Here is a 16,852-nt window from a genome sequence, read left to right as displayed (position 1 = left end):
AAGAATATAAATATTATTTAAATAAATTAGAACAAAATCAAAGATTATTTCATAAAAGAAAAATAAAAGGAACAAAATAAATTGTTAATTTTGAACAACATTATTTATTCAATTATTAAATTATATAAAAAAGGCAATTATAAAAAAATAAATAAATAAAATAATTATTATTTAATCAAATTAAAATAAATTAATCTTGTAATCATTTGGAAAATATATTTAGAAACAAAAAATTTCAAATTAAATACATTTTTAAAAACTTTAAAGAATATTTATATTATTTAAATAAATTTGAAAAAAATAAAGATTATTTCATAAAAACAAAAATAAAAGGAACAAAATAAATTGTTAATTTTAGATAATATTCAATTATTAAATTATATAAATAAAAGACAATTATAAAAAATAAATAAATAAATAAATAACATAATTACTATTTAATCAAATAAAAAATAAATTATTATAAAAATTGATAAAAATAAAATAAAAAATATATAATTTTCTTTTAACAAAATTGCAGACTGTTAACAGTCTGGACCGAATGTTAACTATCGGCCCATTGACGGTTAACAGTCGGATCGACCTGACTGTTAACAGTCACCGTCTTTTACTATCTCTCTCGCCCGAAATTGCCGTTGTCGACGATGGAGAGGTCCAAAAATTACAAAAAATTCACATTTTTTTACCCCAGCACGACCCACAATCTAACTACTAATGCATCTTCATCTAATTAAAACGAATAAACGTAAAATAATTCAATTAATGAAAACTAGAACAAAAAATACAACTTCCTGCTAGAAAACTAATTAGAATAGTTCGCCCGGTGGTAGATACGTGCTTCAGGTCGTCGATTGAAATCACCATGATGTTGGTGGTTTCGTCCGGTGGTTGATCGGTCAGTTTTTCTGGCAACTGTGGTGTCGATTTTTTTTGGGTCGGTCAGTTAGAGAGGAAACTTTCAAACAGTCTGTAGTCTTGAAGGGTAAAATCACCCTTTTAGTGTAAAGTTATGTTTTAACTTAATTTTTTTTTTAAATTCATTTAATGGGTCAAAGGCCAATGTTAAAATTTGCTACAATCCAAGAGTCATTTCCGTGTATTTCCTCGGTGGAAGTGGAACATTTCTGGGAGATCGGGTAAATTTATTATTTCTCGATCATTGATGCTGTTATGCTATGTCATAAATTTGGTGTTTTTGACTAGTTTATGTCCACTGTCGTGGCCCCTTCTGGCCATTAGAAACATTTTGTTATTGCCCACCTCTCGAGTGACTGTTTGTGGTTCTTTTTCCTGTTCCTTAGGATGAGTATATATCATTATTGTCACCTTGGTCACAACTTCAAAGAATATTACGATCAGACGACTATGTTAGTTTGGGTTCCATTTTTTGACAGAAGAAAATCCTACATGTTCAAATGTAATCTTTCTATAGGTTGCCTGTGTGAAATTTTTTAATTCAATAGTAATCTGCAAAATGAAGGTGCTAAAAGTTAATTTGAACATTGTTATGAAAAAAATTGGATTATGTTCCCGCAATTAGTGACCAAATTTGAGCATAAAGTGTACACGTACTCTTGGATCTTCCATGTTGTCGTTCTATCAAACAGAAAATGTTGGTATGAGTAATTTTACACGACTGGCAGTGGTAAACATACGTTGGGAGTGGGATAAAACTTATTCAGAGTCTTGAGGTTGAGGCCAAACCCAACTGCTTGATGCAGAAGTTTCTTAATGATTCTTGAGTTTGCCAGTCAGAAAAAAAAAAAAAAAAAAAACAATGGTTAAAATTCATGATAGTTTATGAGAATTTCAAAATAAATGTCTGAAAGAAGATAATATAAATCCTGGTTGGAATGGAACTTTTGTTGAATGGTGTGAAGGGGGGGATGAATGAGGGACTCATATCTGACTTACTCTGATCTAATCCAATATGCTATCTTTGATAATCAATACAAGTCTATTGATTATTAGAACGGACAAAGCTAACAGGTTCAATTTGATTTTAGCTAAAGTTGGTGTAGAATTGATGGTGCCGAATGGTGACATTGCACATTCGATCAACTTCGAGAGTTTACGAGCTGATTCTTCTACCAAAGGAGAGAAAATGGTGAATCTAGTTTACTGTTGAAAGATGGGGTGTAGCAGTTAAAAATTAACGAGGTCAGTATTGGTCTGAGTTCAAGTATATTTCTTGAAATTAACAGTCACATGCAACCATGGTTGGCCTCAAGTTCCTTTCTATTACCAGACCTTACAGTATAGCTTCCTCTATACCAAACGACCAATTCCATTCACTTCCTCCTCATCCCAATTCTCTTCCAAGAACAATTCACAATTTCATAAACTTCTTACAAAAGCTTTAGCGAAAACGAAAGCAGCCTTCTATGCAGAAATTGAAAGGGTTATTGGTGCTGGCATTTTTCATCTTTATTCCTTGTTGACTTTAATTACTTTGGCAGTTTACACAGTAGATGATGATAACCTTTCCAAAGTTCTTTCAATCCAACGGACTGCATCATCTCTCTGGCGGCCTCTTTCTTGACGATATAATTACATGAAGAATATTAGCAAATGCAGTTTGAATCGAACTTTTATGCAAATGTCCTCTGTCAATAGTTGCACGCTGTTTCACTTGCTCCATCACGCAGCAAATATTAGTGTCTCAAATCTAAGGGAAAGATGCATATATGTAGCCAGGCCTAGATTGTATGTATAGAAGTGGATATTGTCTCGAAATCCACTGGCATATTGACATTTTCTTATGCGACAATTTTACATGTGGTATGTTCATACCTAAATGTCCGAATAACATGAAATACAGTCTATTCATCAATTATGTTAGAACTCATCAAGATATATGTAATTAGAATCAATCCAATTTTACCAATAAGTTCTTCTTCATTTGAGCGATTAATCTAATGAGTTCTATTTGTAACATGTGTCAAATCATACCTTTACTCTGATTGATGAATTCTAGAATCGATGTCGAAGTCCGTGAAATGTCGGGCATAGTCTCTCTTACTGTTTAAGAGTGATAATTCCCTTCTTGATCATCCATCAATTTAATGTGATTCCCCACCATTTACAATTAGTGGTGTATTAACATTTCTAAAAGATTCACATTCAATACCATCAAAGTATGACGATTTGCTAGAAAGATTTCATAATGATTTAAAGTCTAATGATAAGTTTCACGATCCTTATATAGAGATAATTAACTTATACTGATAGCCATCCATATAAAATCTCTATTTCGCTTTCCTATAAACTTGTTCCACTAATAAGTCATTCATATATTGACTTGAGTATTCCTATATTCTAGTCAGTGTGAACGATTCTTCTTCAGAAAAGAGAAGTAAAATATGTGCTAGTCTTTCTAGACCAACGATGCATCTCATTGTAGTTTATTATGATATACAACTCATAGAAATATTTTACACTTTACAATATTAGACCACGTGAGGTGAGTTGGTATATAAGCCGCGTGTTGTGAAGCCATCCACATTTGACCCATGCATATTTTTCAAATGTTCTGAAAATTGTGACTTTGAATTACATTAATGAACAAATAAAATAATGAAATGAAATATTCTTTGGTGGATGCCATTTTTAATATTAACAATTGACTTAATAAGTGGGGATATGTATTTCTCTTATGATGAACTATTATTTTTGAGATAATAACACTCGTGAAACATTTCTTAGTCGAACTAAAATGCGACTTTTCACTTACTATAAGTTGGTCTTGAGCATCGTTTGTCTGATTTTGACAATGAACTTATTTTATAAGGGAACTTCTAAATGAGGCCTAAATTTTGACTTAATTCTGTCTTACTATTCATAAATTTTAGAATAAAGTGGTGGTATCACCTTATGAGCATTTTTGCTAAAACTTAAAAGTTCCTTGTTTCGTAAGGTTCGATGACTTAAAAGGAAAAAAAGAATAAGGACTCATTTTCTATATTTGACAAAGATTGAGGACCTATCATTTATTTTCATTACAATTGAAAACACTCATATAGAGGAAGTAAAAAGCCATATTGACACGTCAGCATATCATCATCATCATCACAGATCGAAAGGGTCCGCGAAAAGCCACGCGACCGAAAGCATCAAACGCCATTTCTCCACAGGAACGAACATTAACAACACATTTTTTCTCTCTTTCAAAGGCAGCATAAATTGAAGTAGAAAGAGAAAATTGAGAAAATTTAGGGTTCCGATTTTTAAGATAAATAGTGGGTAGAAGAAAAAGAAGCGATCCGAACGGTGTAAGAGGGCAAATGGGGACGCTACATACATGGAGAAAAGCATACGGTGCTATCAAAGATAGCACTAAGGTTGGACTTGCCCATGTCAATTCCGATTTCAAGGTCGCCCGTCTTTCTCTCTGTGTACACATATTTATCTATAGGATGCTTGTGATCGTGAAACGAAAAAAATTGAAAAAATTAAGAATGAAGTTGCGAAAATTTTATGATTCCGTTATTGATTTTCTTTTCGTTTCTTAATTTTTTTTTTTGGGTCACTTTGGGTGGCTAAAATTAGGAAGTTGATGTGGCGATCGTCAAAGCTACGAATCATGTAGAGTGTCCACCCAAAGATAGACACCTCAGAAGTGAGTTTTTCCTTCTCTCTGTCGAATTTTTTGCTTTTTAAATTATACGAGTAGATTTATAATTGTATAATGGAGTTTTTGGGTGGTTTCCTGTTTAAGTTTCTAAGTTTTTTGGAAAATCCGTGAATCTTTCCGGAATTGGTTTTCAAATTCTAAAGGAAAATAATTTTTAGATTTTTCCTTCTAGTTTAAGAATAACAAATATGTGAATTTTCTAAATGTAATTATTGTTTTCTGGGATTCTGTAAATCACTTAGGTTCTTTGATTCTGCTGTAACTTGTTAATGCTTGAACTTGGAACTTCATAAATTCTTGTTTTTTGGGAATCTGTATTAGTTTGCTCTTTGATTTTCATTTTGCAGGGGAAATTAAGCGATGTTTTCTTGAAAGGAAATTTATAGTAGTACAGTGATAATGAGAATGTTACACTTTTATTAATGTTTGGATGTTTCTTGCAGAAATTTTTGTTGCCACATCAGCAATTCGACCACGAGCTGATGTTGCATACTGCATACATGCGCTTGCAAGACGGTTGGCAAAGACTCATAACTGGACGGTATGGATTCTGCTTTGACGGAGTTTTAGTTTCACTATTTCATTTTAGTGCTTGTTGCTTCCTTTTTGAATGTTGAATTTTTGTAATTTAATTCAGCAAAGAACTTGATTTGAGCACTGTTGTCTTCTTCAATTTTTGAACAGGTTGCTTTAAAGACCCTAATAGTTATCCATAGAACTTTGCGAGAAGGTGATCCGACATTTAGGGAGGAACTTCTGCATTTCCAGCAGAGAGGGCACATTCTTGATATGTCCAATTTCAAGGATGATTCAAGCCCCATTGGTAAGTGAGCATGCACTTGTCATTTTTTACATCCTTGCATTTTTATAAATGCCACTATACTCAAAACAAATAAATAAAATACACAAACCCTCAATCATGCACAGAAAAGGAAAAATGCAAAAGCAACTAACTACCTATTGATATTAGGATCAGGATAATGTGAATCTACTTTCTTTTTCCAGCTTGGGATTACTCTGCTTGGGTACGGACATATGCGCTCTACTTGGAAGAACGACTTGAATGCTTTAGGATACTGAAGTACGACATCGAATCCGAGCGTCTTCCAAGACCTGCACAAGGCGAAGATAAGGTGCATATTATATATTCAGTAAAATTTGTTAGGTGTTTATTTTTTGTATTATGATTGCATTGATGTGTATCGTGTACCTTATCTATGAACTGATTAATATACTTGTCCCTTGTAAAAATTTTAGAGGGAATTTTATACCTGAATTAATAGTTTAAATTGAATATTTTATAAAATTGGTTTGTTTCTATTAAGTTCATTAAATTAAAGGCTGAAATTTTGGAGAACAGGAAGTTTGAATCTCTAAAACTTTTGGTGTAGCTGTTATTTATGAGCCTCCAATAGACATCAAACTTTTGGAGTAGCTGTTAAGATGTCTTAGTCCAGTGGACTGTTTCCCGAATTTATGTTCCATCCTATTAGAAACTTGTGCTCAAAATCTTAAAATAGATGTTTGTATTTATTTATGCCACTATCGGAGCCCCTTTCTTTAAAAACTCTTTTTTTTTTTTTTTTCAAACTCATTTTCAACGACATAAAAAAAATTGTACTCAACTCCAAAAATTTTCTCTACTTTTTAACCACTCATTCTAAAAAAATGACCGTTCCAAAATCTATTCTCCAGAAAGTGGGGCTCAAATAGAGCATGATATTCAAGTTTAAGCTTCCGTTTGGCAAAAATTATTAAATCATTTATAAATGGTCAAACTTCATTTTCAACCACACGTTCCAATGGACCGATAACTCCTATTCACTTATACATCACTCATTTTATAAATTAAACCTTATATAAATTCTTCCCAATCGGAGGATAATTAATGTGAAAAGGGAATGATGTTGTTAAGTATAATATTCTGTGCTTAAACACCTTTCATGAATTTTTCACCTCTAAGATTGAGAGAAATTTCTTGGGCTCCTTTGTTAGCAGGTTTACAGTAGAACTAGAGAGTTGAACAGTGAAGAACTGTTGGAGCAATTGTCTGTTTTGCAGCAGCAGTTGTATCGTCTTATTGGATGTCAGGTACTTTTTCAATTTTGATAATTATCCTCCTTCAGCAGAACGATTTTCATATTTCTGTTAATAATTTGGGAAAACTGATTTTTAATTAACCATTATGAATTTACAGCCTGAAGGAGCAGCTTTGGGCAATTATGTGATTCAATATGCCCTTGCCTTGGTATGTGTTCTCCAGACCATCCATTACTAAGTCGCATAATCGTATGGAATATGGGTTTGTGGTTCTAGTGAAATTTAGCCCTTGTTTGATCCCCATTATTTTCGAAATACCTTCTTCTCTCTCTTCTTTTCTACCACACATATTTCAATAAAATAATATTACACTCAAATTCAAAATTTTTCCTTATTTTTTAACAACACATTATTTGTCAATCTACTATTTTAGAATGCATTCTTACAATAAAATGAGGCTCAAACAGATAATCTTCATCGGAAATGGTAAAAATAAAATTAATTACAAGACTGAATGCCTTGGTGCATATGATTAGTGGATGAAGATAAAGATGGTACTGGTAAAATAATGAAGTTTCCACTTACTGAGGTATAAGGGATGTTCCATTGTACCCACTCCCATGCCTTTCCTCGTTAAAGTAAGAAAATTAACGACATACTTTCCCCCTTTTTTGAGAAATTTGATATTATGAGAATACATCTTTCCATTATATTGGTTGAGCGTTATATTGGCAGTTGAAGGAGTTCATTTTCCATTGCATTGTCGATTTAAGGTATGGTTCTAAATGACATACATTTCGCGGACATTATGTGTTTTTCAGGTACTGAAAGAGAGCTTCAAAATTTATTGTGCTATTAACGACGGGATTATTAATCTTGTCGACAAGGTGAATCAACTATTAGTATGCTGTTGTATATGCTATTAGCTTAATCAATAGTTCTTTTTCTCACTTCTACTGTTTTCCATTTCAGTTTTTTGAGATGCCAAGACACGAAGCGATCAAGGCTCTTGATATCTACAAAAGAGCTGGGCAGCTGGTAGTTTTTTGCTGTGCAAAACTCATTATGAACCTTTCTTCAATTACAGTGATTATATTTTCGGAAGTTCTTCGAAGTTTATCCGTAACGGACTTTGACTTGCTTTAGGGTGTCATTAAAATGTTTATGCTTTTACTGCAGGCTGGCAGTCTTTCTGGTTTCTATGAAGTGTGCAAAGGCCTTGAACTTGCTAGAAATTTCCAATTCCCTGTGTTGAGAGAGGTAAGTAGATTACAGAAGGTTTGGAGCCTTGGGCTTGTATATTTATGTTGCTATCCAGGTGACACCTTATTAATTGTTCCTCCTTTTCCTTTCCAGCCTCCACAGTCCTTTCTAGTTACCATGGACGAGTATATACGAGAAGCACCACGAATGGTTTCTGTTCCGGTTATGTCCTTGGTTAGTTATTTAATTAAAGGGCAACATTTTTTGCCAGCCTTCATATAATGTCTCCACTATTTGCATCTGATTTCTCCATTTGGACTCTGTAATTAAAAAGATACATTTGATCCTCACTTATGCTTGTCTTATATCAGGAATATCCTGAAATGCTTCAGTTGACTTATAAACAAGAGGATGTTCCTTCACCTTCTGAAGAGACAAAAGTGATGGATGAGGAACCCAAGCCAGCACCTTCAGAAGCTGTTGCGGTCTCAACCGTCGAGGCTGTTGGTCCTCCACGCCCTCCAACTAACTTGGACACTGATGATCTACTGGCAAGTCTCTTTGTTCTTGTTGTATTCTGATTCAGAACTGGAACGCTGATATCTGCATTTTTCTGTTCTGTCAACTGCACTCATTTTACCATGTTCAAATAATACAGGGATTGAATGTCTCTGCACCTGATGCATCTGCCATTGAGGAAAGCAATGCAATGGCTTTAGCAATAGTTCCATCTGGTTAGGATTTCCTGTGTGCTCGTTTCTTTGTACTTATTAGCTTATTATTAAATTCATTCATCATACTTTGAAGGGGAATTGTGTAACATCTTTATGCTACAGGTACTACATTTGGTTCTGATGCTTCGCAAGCAAGAGACTTCGATCCTACTGGATGGGAACTTGCTTTGGTCAGCACTCCAAGCAATGACTTGTCTTCATTTCAGGAGAGGCAATTGGTAGGTCTTTTGTTATTGGTTATGCTAAATATTCGTACTATTCTCTCTGCATCGTGTCTCCAATCTTGATGTTTGAGCATGATGGTTTCTTTATTTGATTGTCTCCGTAAACACTTGTGGCAAGTCTTGGCAAGTGTAGATTAGACGACAACTAACAATATTAAATAAGAAAGAGGAGCTAAAATGTTGTCCATTGTAAAGTCGTGTGCAATCTAATAGTGCGTGCAAAATATGCACTTTAAAGTTTACAGCTTACATTTTGTGCTTTCTGGACATTTTGCTTTTTAGGCTGGAGGACTGGATTCACTTACACTGCATAGTTTGTATGATGATGCTGCATATAGAGCATCCCAGCAACCAGCATATGGAGCACCTGCACCTAATCCATTTGAAGTTGCAGATCCATTTGTTATGTCTAACACTGTTGCTCCTCCTCCAGCAGTTCAAATGGCTCATAATCAAACAAATCCTTTTGCTCCATTCCAACCTATTTATCCACAGCCCCAGCAGCAACAGCATTTATTGATGACCCCACAAAATCCTTTCAGTGATACAGGGTTTGGAGCATTTCCTGTCAATCCTGCTGCTCACCCTCAAACTACTAATCCGTTTGGAAGTACGGGTCTACTATAATAAAGTTGCACACATACAGAATGTAAGTTACCCGGCTTAGTTAATCTTGGTACGAGTGAAATGAGTGCAGCAGTGTGGTAATGCATAATAGTTGATTTTTTAGCTTGAAAAATGTATACCCTTCTCTAGTTGTAAAGATAGTTAATTGAACAATGAAAATGCAGTTGATGTTGATGTTGAAATGTGATTAAACCTATGATACGATACTTTCCTGTTTATTGTTCTTGAGTGCTGTAGATGTAGCAAGTTCCTCGTTCTCAAGGATTAATGGAGTAATGCTATTCATAAGCTATGGTAATGAATAGCGTTTAATGTGATTGTGGGGAAGTTGGACAATGTTCACTGCCACATACACTGCCTCCTATCACCATGGCTAACGGATAGCATTATTCTGAATGAATTGACAAAAAAAAAAAAAATATATTTGATATGCTCAAGTGTCCATTGAAACATTGAATTGAATGGTATAACTGTACAAGTGTTGTAATTGAGGTTATGTTCGTGTTTTGTATATCTGTGTTTTGGTTTTTGACGCGATAGGATACAGACGATCAGTAACTGCTCGAAATCCTCCTTTTCGAGCTTGCATTTTGCGTGTTTTTCAAAGTTGTCTTGGGTGGGTTCTGGATTGGCTTTGGCTGGCTGGATTCTTGATTTTTGAAGGCTTTAACTTTTGTCCAGATGTGTTAGAAACCCTGACAACAACTGAGAATGAGAAAGTAAGGATGGAGACATTTGCTTGAAACGCACACACCATTCCGTATGTTTCCAACTACATGATTTTACATTAGATTCCCATGCTGTCTTCGTGGAGCAGATGTATTATAGCATTTTCTTATTACAAACACTGACATTTTCAGCCAGGTTGTCTGATATATTAAAATACAAGAAAATGAAGTTAAAATTTTGTTTGTTTTGTGAAGAATTAATTCAGATTTTTCTCGAAATTTCTTTTTAGTTTAACTATCTTTATGGATGCATCGTTGAGTATTTCTAGTAATTCACTTGTTTAAAAGGTTGATAAATTAATGTTAGTTAAAATTGAAAATAAGTAAATAAGTTATCTTTATGTTTTTACTTTAAACCGAAGAAGGTAAAATATTCAAATATATTTAAAACCTAAAAATAGCTTTTTACTTTTAAAAATTATTTGGTGGGGTGGGGGAGGATGCACTCGAGGAAAATGAAGAAGCATAAGTGAGAGTAATGTGAATTTAGAAATGCATGTGGAATCAAAAGTACGCCAACATTTGATTATTGACTAAAACAAAAACAAAAAAAGGAAAAAGTAGACATATATGATGACACTTGTTTAGGGGGGCCCACTTACTTTGGGTGTGGTCCTACCAATTCATGTTCTTGGTTGGTGGGCCCCTCCATTTTGATGCCAATAACAATTAAATATTGTGGAGCGGGCAGAATTTGGCCCATCAAAATTTCCTTTTGGATCCAAAGTTGACATTTGACCCTTTTACCCATGGCCATGGGACCTCTCATTGCTTTTATGCAAAATTAATACACTTCTAATATAAATTAATTGGATATCAAATTAAACAAATAGAGCATTTTATGTTTTTTCTCTATAAAAATATTAACATACTGATTTCTTAAACTGAGTATAATATAAATCATAAATTTTTATCTTTGTTCTTTAAATCTTAATAGGTTGTACATATAACTCGAAAATTTATAAGCGGACAATGTAAAACGTCTTACATGTTTTATAATAAAATTAGTATAAAACTTCTAAAAATTATGATACCTTCCTTCCTTCCTTTGGATATAGAAAAGAAAAGTAAGAACTAATATCTTTCCAGGAATAATATGAAAACTGGATTTTAACGTCACTTCTTGTGAAGGATAGAATAAAATAAGAGAACTGACAAACGAATTTTCAAGAACAAATTTTTTTGATTATAAAGTGAAGGAATTGTCTAAAGAAATAAACAATTAGGAGAATTCCATTGAGGCCAAACCTAAGCTTGTGCTTAGAGGTATATAGATTTTAAAGAATTGAGGAGATGTGGTTTCGACTGTATATCACAAGTGAAAAACAATATAGATCTACATTCTGCCCTCTTGAGAAAACGTTTGATTTCAAATCCGACTTCAAACATGAGAGGTGAATCATATAGTACATTAGACGATCCACATTTCAAAGCCATGCACCAATAAGCACATGAAACTATTCGTTTAGCACTCACACAACATGCAATTACGATAGACAAGAGAAACCTCATTCTTCTCGTTCTTTCGTTAGACGTCGTGTTGAAATGGGAGACGGAATGTAGTAAAAGGAGACAAAAAATTTTATAATAAAAAATAAAATGTTGCACTAATAGAAAATTTATATTATTTTAATTTAATACTGCATTCGCAATAAAATAATAAATGAGTTTAGATATTTCAAAACTCACAACGCTCGCATAATAATTTTCCTACAATTACTCGATTCTTTCTTTTTTAAAGTCTTCTCTGCCTGTCTGTTCAAATGGAGCTTTCTCTGTCTATGATTCTAAATAAAGCCTCTCCTTCATCTGTTCATCTCTCTCCCTCTCTCTCTGTCTACAGTTGAGTGCTGTTTTAATCATTTCAATTTGTCAATTCTCCTCTGTTTTCATTTTGTAGTTTCAACAAATTATTTTCATCGGTTCATGCCATAACATTGAGTATCAAGAAATGGCTGCAAACAAAATTGCGAGCATATTGCATAGAAACACGAACAAGATTACTTATATTCTAATCTATGCAGTTCTTGAATGGATTTTGATGGTCCTTCTCCTCTTAAATTCTCTGTTTTCTTATGTGATCATAAAATTTGCGGAGTATTTTGGGCTGAAGCCCCCTTGCCTCTGGTGTACTAGACTTGATCATATTTTTGAGCCTCAAAGAGTGAATAAGAACATGCACAGAGATCTTCTCTGTGAAGCCCACTCGAAGGAGATTTCAAAACTGGGTTACTGTTCTAATCATCAAAAGTTGGCTGAATCTAGAGATATGTGTGAGGATTGCTTGTCCTCAAGATCAGAATTTCAGGGAGTGCTGAAGAATGTTAATTTGTTTGAATGGATGAACAAATTGGGAATGATTCAGAGTGATGAAGAAAAAGAAAATGGTGAGGTAAGTTTGAACTGTTCTTGTTGTGGGGTAGTCTTAGACAATAAAGATAGATATTCTTCTTATATATTGCTCAAGCCTTCTTGGAATGTTTTTGAATCTGGCCACAAAGAAAAATTGATTAAAGAGCCTGGGGTTTATGATATAAAATTATCAGATTTTGCGGTTGATTCATGTTATGATGAACAAGGATTAGAAAACAAGAATGAATCTCAGATTCTCTCTGAAAATGATAGAGGTTTGAGTGTAACAATTAAGGATTCAGAGGAAAATGATTCTGTTTCTTTATCTATGAATGAGTTGAAAGAATTAAGAGGTGGAGAAAATGAAAATGTGGAAGAAAACCCGAGTAAAATCATGGAAGATAAGTCTGTTCAGGTGTTTGTTGATGAAGATCCTTCTGTTGAAGTTTCCAATCAGCATCTGGAATTTTTTCTTGATTACAGTGGCCACAAACTGGTTTCAGTTGAATTGATTGATTGGGTAAAAGGAGAGGATCAGAAAAATGACAACTTTAAAGGTTACAGTTTCAGTGATAATGAAGAATCCACTTTGGATTCTGATGTTAAATTGGGTGTGGGAAACAGAAGTGTACTAGTAGAGGATGACGCAGAACTTGATTTCGATTTAAATGAGGAACCTGCATTTAGTTTGCTGGACTCCATGGACATGGAAGAGGATGAAAATTCTCGAGTTTTTCACACTAAAGAAAGTCATTTTGAGATGGATGTGCTTAAGGATGATGCAAATTTTCATGCGTCCCAAACTTCGTTTAAAGATGTAGACGAGTTTGAAGTGAAGGAAGCAATAGAAGAGGGAAATGAACATTCAGATATTCTTACAGGTAAAATTATTTCTGGTTCTGACTTAAAATTTTCTTGGCGCTTTTTTTTTTGGTAGTATATGTTGAATACGTATTAACTATTATCTGCTTGAATTATATAGTTTCTGAAGAAGTTACTCAAATTCCGATTAATGAAACTGAAACTGAAACTGAAGCAGAAGTCTCAATTGGAACAGAAATTCCTGATTTAGATATAATAGATGAAATTCAAAACCAAGAAGCTATTCCTTCATATGAATGCACGCATGAAGATCCTTCCGTTAGTTCCACTGTTTTTGTTGAAGTAGATGATCATGGTAAGTTCTGGACATGTCTTTCAATTCTTGTACGAAACATTCTATCACTGCATTTAGTTAACTATTGAAATTTGTTGTCTATTAGGTGCTATGCTTCAGGAACAGACAGTAGAATTGCCTGCCTTATTAGTTACAGACAGTGATCACGTGATGAACAATCGACCATCGTTTAGTTTGGAACTGAACGAGATTGAAGAAGACAAGGTTCCTGATACGCCTACTTCTGTAGAAAGTCTTCATCATTTGCACAAGAAATTGTTGTTGCTCGAGAAAAGGGATTGTGGGACAGAAGGATCTTTGGATGGAAGTGTCACTAGTGAGTTGGAAGGTAGCGAGGGAGTTGTTACTGTTGAAAGCTTGAAATCGGCACTGAGAACTGAACGAAAGGCTTTGCAGACATTATATACTGAGCTAGAAGAAGAACGGAGTGCTTCTGCAGTGGCAGCAAATCAAACGATGGCAATGATAAATCGACTCCAAGAAGAGAAGGCAGCAATGCAAATGGAAGCTTTGCAGTATCAGAGAATGATGGAGGAACAATCTGAATATGATCAAGAAGCATTACAACTTCTGAATGAACTTATGGTAAAGAGGGAGAAGGAAAAACAAGAGCTTGAGAAAGAGTTCGAGTTGTACAGGAAAAAGATGTTTGATTACGAAACAAAAGAAAAGATGAAGCTATTGAAGAGAAGTAAGGATGGAAGTACTCGGAGTGGATTTTCCTCGGCTTCTTGTAGCAATCTTGAGGATAGTGATGGATTGTCTGCCGATCTAAATCAAGAAGTGAAAGACGAAGAGAGTTTCCATAGCCATCAAGAATACGGAGACCACAATACTCCTGTTAATGCAGTTCTAAACTTGGAAGAATCATTAGCAGACTTTGAGGAAGAGAGGTTGTCTATTCTAGAGGAGCTCAAGGTTCTAGAAGAGAAGCTAATGATACTGGACGATGAAGAGGAACAGAAGTTCGAGGATGTCAGAGCAATGGAAGATGCCCATAAAGAGAATGGGAATCGTTTGGATGAAAATGGTCATTTTAGTGAAGATAATGGGCATGCTAATGGTTTTTCTAATGAGATGATGGGGAAACATCATTCGCGGACAAAAATTCTGGGTTCAACCGGGAAATCACTTCTTCCACTTTTTGATGCAATTAATGATGAAAACGGTGATGTTATCCTGAATGGAAACTGCAACGAATATGATTGTAATGGCAAGGAGAATTCTTATGAAACGAAGTTTGAATTTGAGAACAAGAAGCTTGCCATTGAAGAAGAGGTTGATCATCTTTATGAAAGATTACAAGCTCTTGAGGCAGATAGAGAGTTCTTAAAGCATTGCATTAGCTCCCTAAAGAAAGGTGACAAGGGAATGGATCTCCTTCAAGAGATTTTACAACATCTTCGTGATCTACGTAATGTTGAGCTCCGAGTGAGAAATTTGAGCGACAGCGATATACTATGACACTATTATTGAATATCTTGTGCCTAAAGAAGATTGTTGGTAAATCAACAAACCTTAAAAAATCAAAATTCCGTTGTTCACTTGTATAGCACTGCAAGACTTAGATTACATTGTTAAGTCTTTAGTCACGGTTCATTGCAGACTCTATTTCGAAAGCTCATTCAAAGCTATGGACTAGTTGAGTCGAGCACGCCGACACAAGCCTTAATGGATGTGGAGGCACCTGAAAATTATCTTGTTTTGTGTTGATGTTGACAGACAACAACTGAGGTCTGCTAAATTTTAGTCTTTTGTTTCATGGTCATTTTGTAATAGTAAAATCCCAATTTTTTTGTGGGTTGGTCCATCTCCTCCTTTTGAGGAAAGGGGGATGATGATTTATGTGTATTTGTTGTGTAGCCTAGTGAGCAAAAGCAGCCACCCTGTCATTTGTATGTTTCTCTGAGTAAAAAAAGGCCTGGCCTGGCCTGCTTAAATGGAAAGATTCAATGCCAGGTTCATAGAATTAGGAAAGGTACAGCTTTCTTTTTTTTCCAATTTTTTGAGCTTTTTTGTGGGCAAGGAAGAGAAGGGTTCCTTTTCCAGTCCAATCTTTTGTAATATTTTAATTATAATCAAAAGGTTTGTTTATTATATGAAAAAAGACGATGGCTTTGTTCGACATCTTTGGTATACAGTATTGAACGTAATTATCCCATGCATTATTCACGAGTACACAAAATAAGTATTTTAAGCCAACTTTCATTCTTTATTTGTTGTCAAGATCTGATTAATAAGTACAATTAATTAAAAATAAGCAAAATATTGCTTTCACAATGGATTTTGCTTTAAGCATAAACAAACATTTTAGGTAGGTATGGACCTTAAAAAAAAAGCAATAAATTAAAAGTAAAAATGTGATAAGCTTAGATAATCAATTAGTTTACAGCTAAGAGCGCCGCTTAACGGCATAATTGCCCAGTTAAGCAGTGCATCCAACCTAATCAATTCTACTAGACACACTAATGACAATGGGGACAACTATCCTATGTTTAATATTTTTGCCATTAATATATTTTTGAAATGCCCAACATTATTGACTAATTTCAAATGTTTGTCCTTTTTGGAACTTAAATAAAAGATTAGAAAGCCAGTTAATCAATTTTTATAAAGATATCCCCAACCTTTAATTCCGGACTTTTCAATTCTCAATGTTCTAATTTAGTTATGCATTGATCCTTAGTGAATTAATACTATTCATCACAAGTCATGTTCAACGCCAATTCAGGTAACACCAAAGTTCACATTCAATAATTGATATGGGTTGCGAATTTAATTGACATTTAGATTGGTATTTAATATCATCGGTGATGAATATTATCACTCAACCAAAAAAAGACTAATGCTATTCATTAGCATTGGCGATCATCAACATTGATCTATATTGCTGATGAATATCATTATTCGAATATAAGCTGTTAATTTTACTGTTAAAATGTCACGTGAAAGACATGTGAAACATTGTTTTGACTTTTGAGAGACGTGTATAGAAAATATAAAGAGAAATCGAAGAAAAATAGATAATCTGCATCTCTCACTTGTCCTTCCCTGTACTGCCCCGTCGTACCCTAATCGTGATTTTGCTCTCTCTCCCACGTCATTCTCCTTTGGTTTGGCCCACCCTACACCAT

At 34.2% G+C, this 16,852-nt stretch overlaps 2 protein-coding genes across 3 annotated transcripts; both read left to right on the top strand.

Moving 5' to 3' along the window:
• The first annotated feature begins 4,042 nt into the window (after nt 1-4,042).
• LOC111376722 (putative clathrin assembly protein At2g01600) lies at nt 4,043-9,679 on the top strand. Of its 2 annotated transcripts, none has more exons than XM_022999701.1 (15): nt 4,043-4,373; nt 4,549-4,618; nt 5,077-5,174; nt 5,318-5,456; nt 5,639-5,766; nt 6,632-6,724; nt 6,831-6,881; nt 7,495-7,560; nt 7,646-7,711; nt 7,853-7,933; nt 8,030-8,110; nt 8,248-8,427; nt 8,535-8,610; nt 8,713-8,828; nt 9,117-9,679. In XM_022999701.1, the coding sequence occupies exons 1-15, from the start codon at nt 4,284-4,286 to the stop codon at nt 9,459-9,461; spliced, it is 1,680 nt and encodes a 559-aa protein (XP_022855469.1). In that variant the 5' UTR covers nt 4,043-4,283; the 3' UTR covers nt 9,462-9,679. The 2 variants fall into 2 exon arrangements, with proteins under 2 accessions (XP_022855469.1, XP_022855468.1); XM_022999700.1 differs by having other exon boundaries at nt 6,629-6,724.
• A 2,233-nt stretch (nt 9,680-11,912) lies between these two features.
• On the top strand, nt 11,913-15,825 carry LOC111376721 (myosin-binding protein 2-like). Its single transcript, XM_022999699.1, has 3 exons — nt 11,913-13,422; nt 13,524-13,718; nt 13,804-15,825. Exons 1-3 carry the CDS (start codon nt 12,141-12,143, stop codon nt 15,180-15,182), a joined length of 2,856 nt encoding a protein of 951 aa, XP_022855467.1. The 5' UTR covers nt 11,913-12,140; the 3' UTR covers nt 15,183-15,825.
• Nucleotides 15,826-16,852: the final 1,027 nt, after the last annotated feature.

The sequence above is a fragment of the Olea europaea genome, unplaced genomic scaffold (assembly GCF_002742605.1).
Source record: "Olea europaea var. sylvestris unplaced genomic scaffold, O_europaea_v1 scaffold1555, whole genome shotgun sequence".
Classification (NCBI taxonomy): domain Eukaryota; kingdom Viridiplantae; phylum Streptophyta; class Magnoliopsida; order Lamiales; family Oleaceae; genus Olea; species Olea europaea.
Note: the sequence above shows the minus strand (reverse complement) of the source record. Positions and strands in the feature narration are given on the sequence as shown.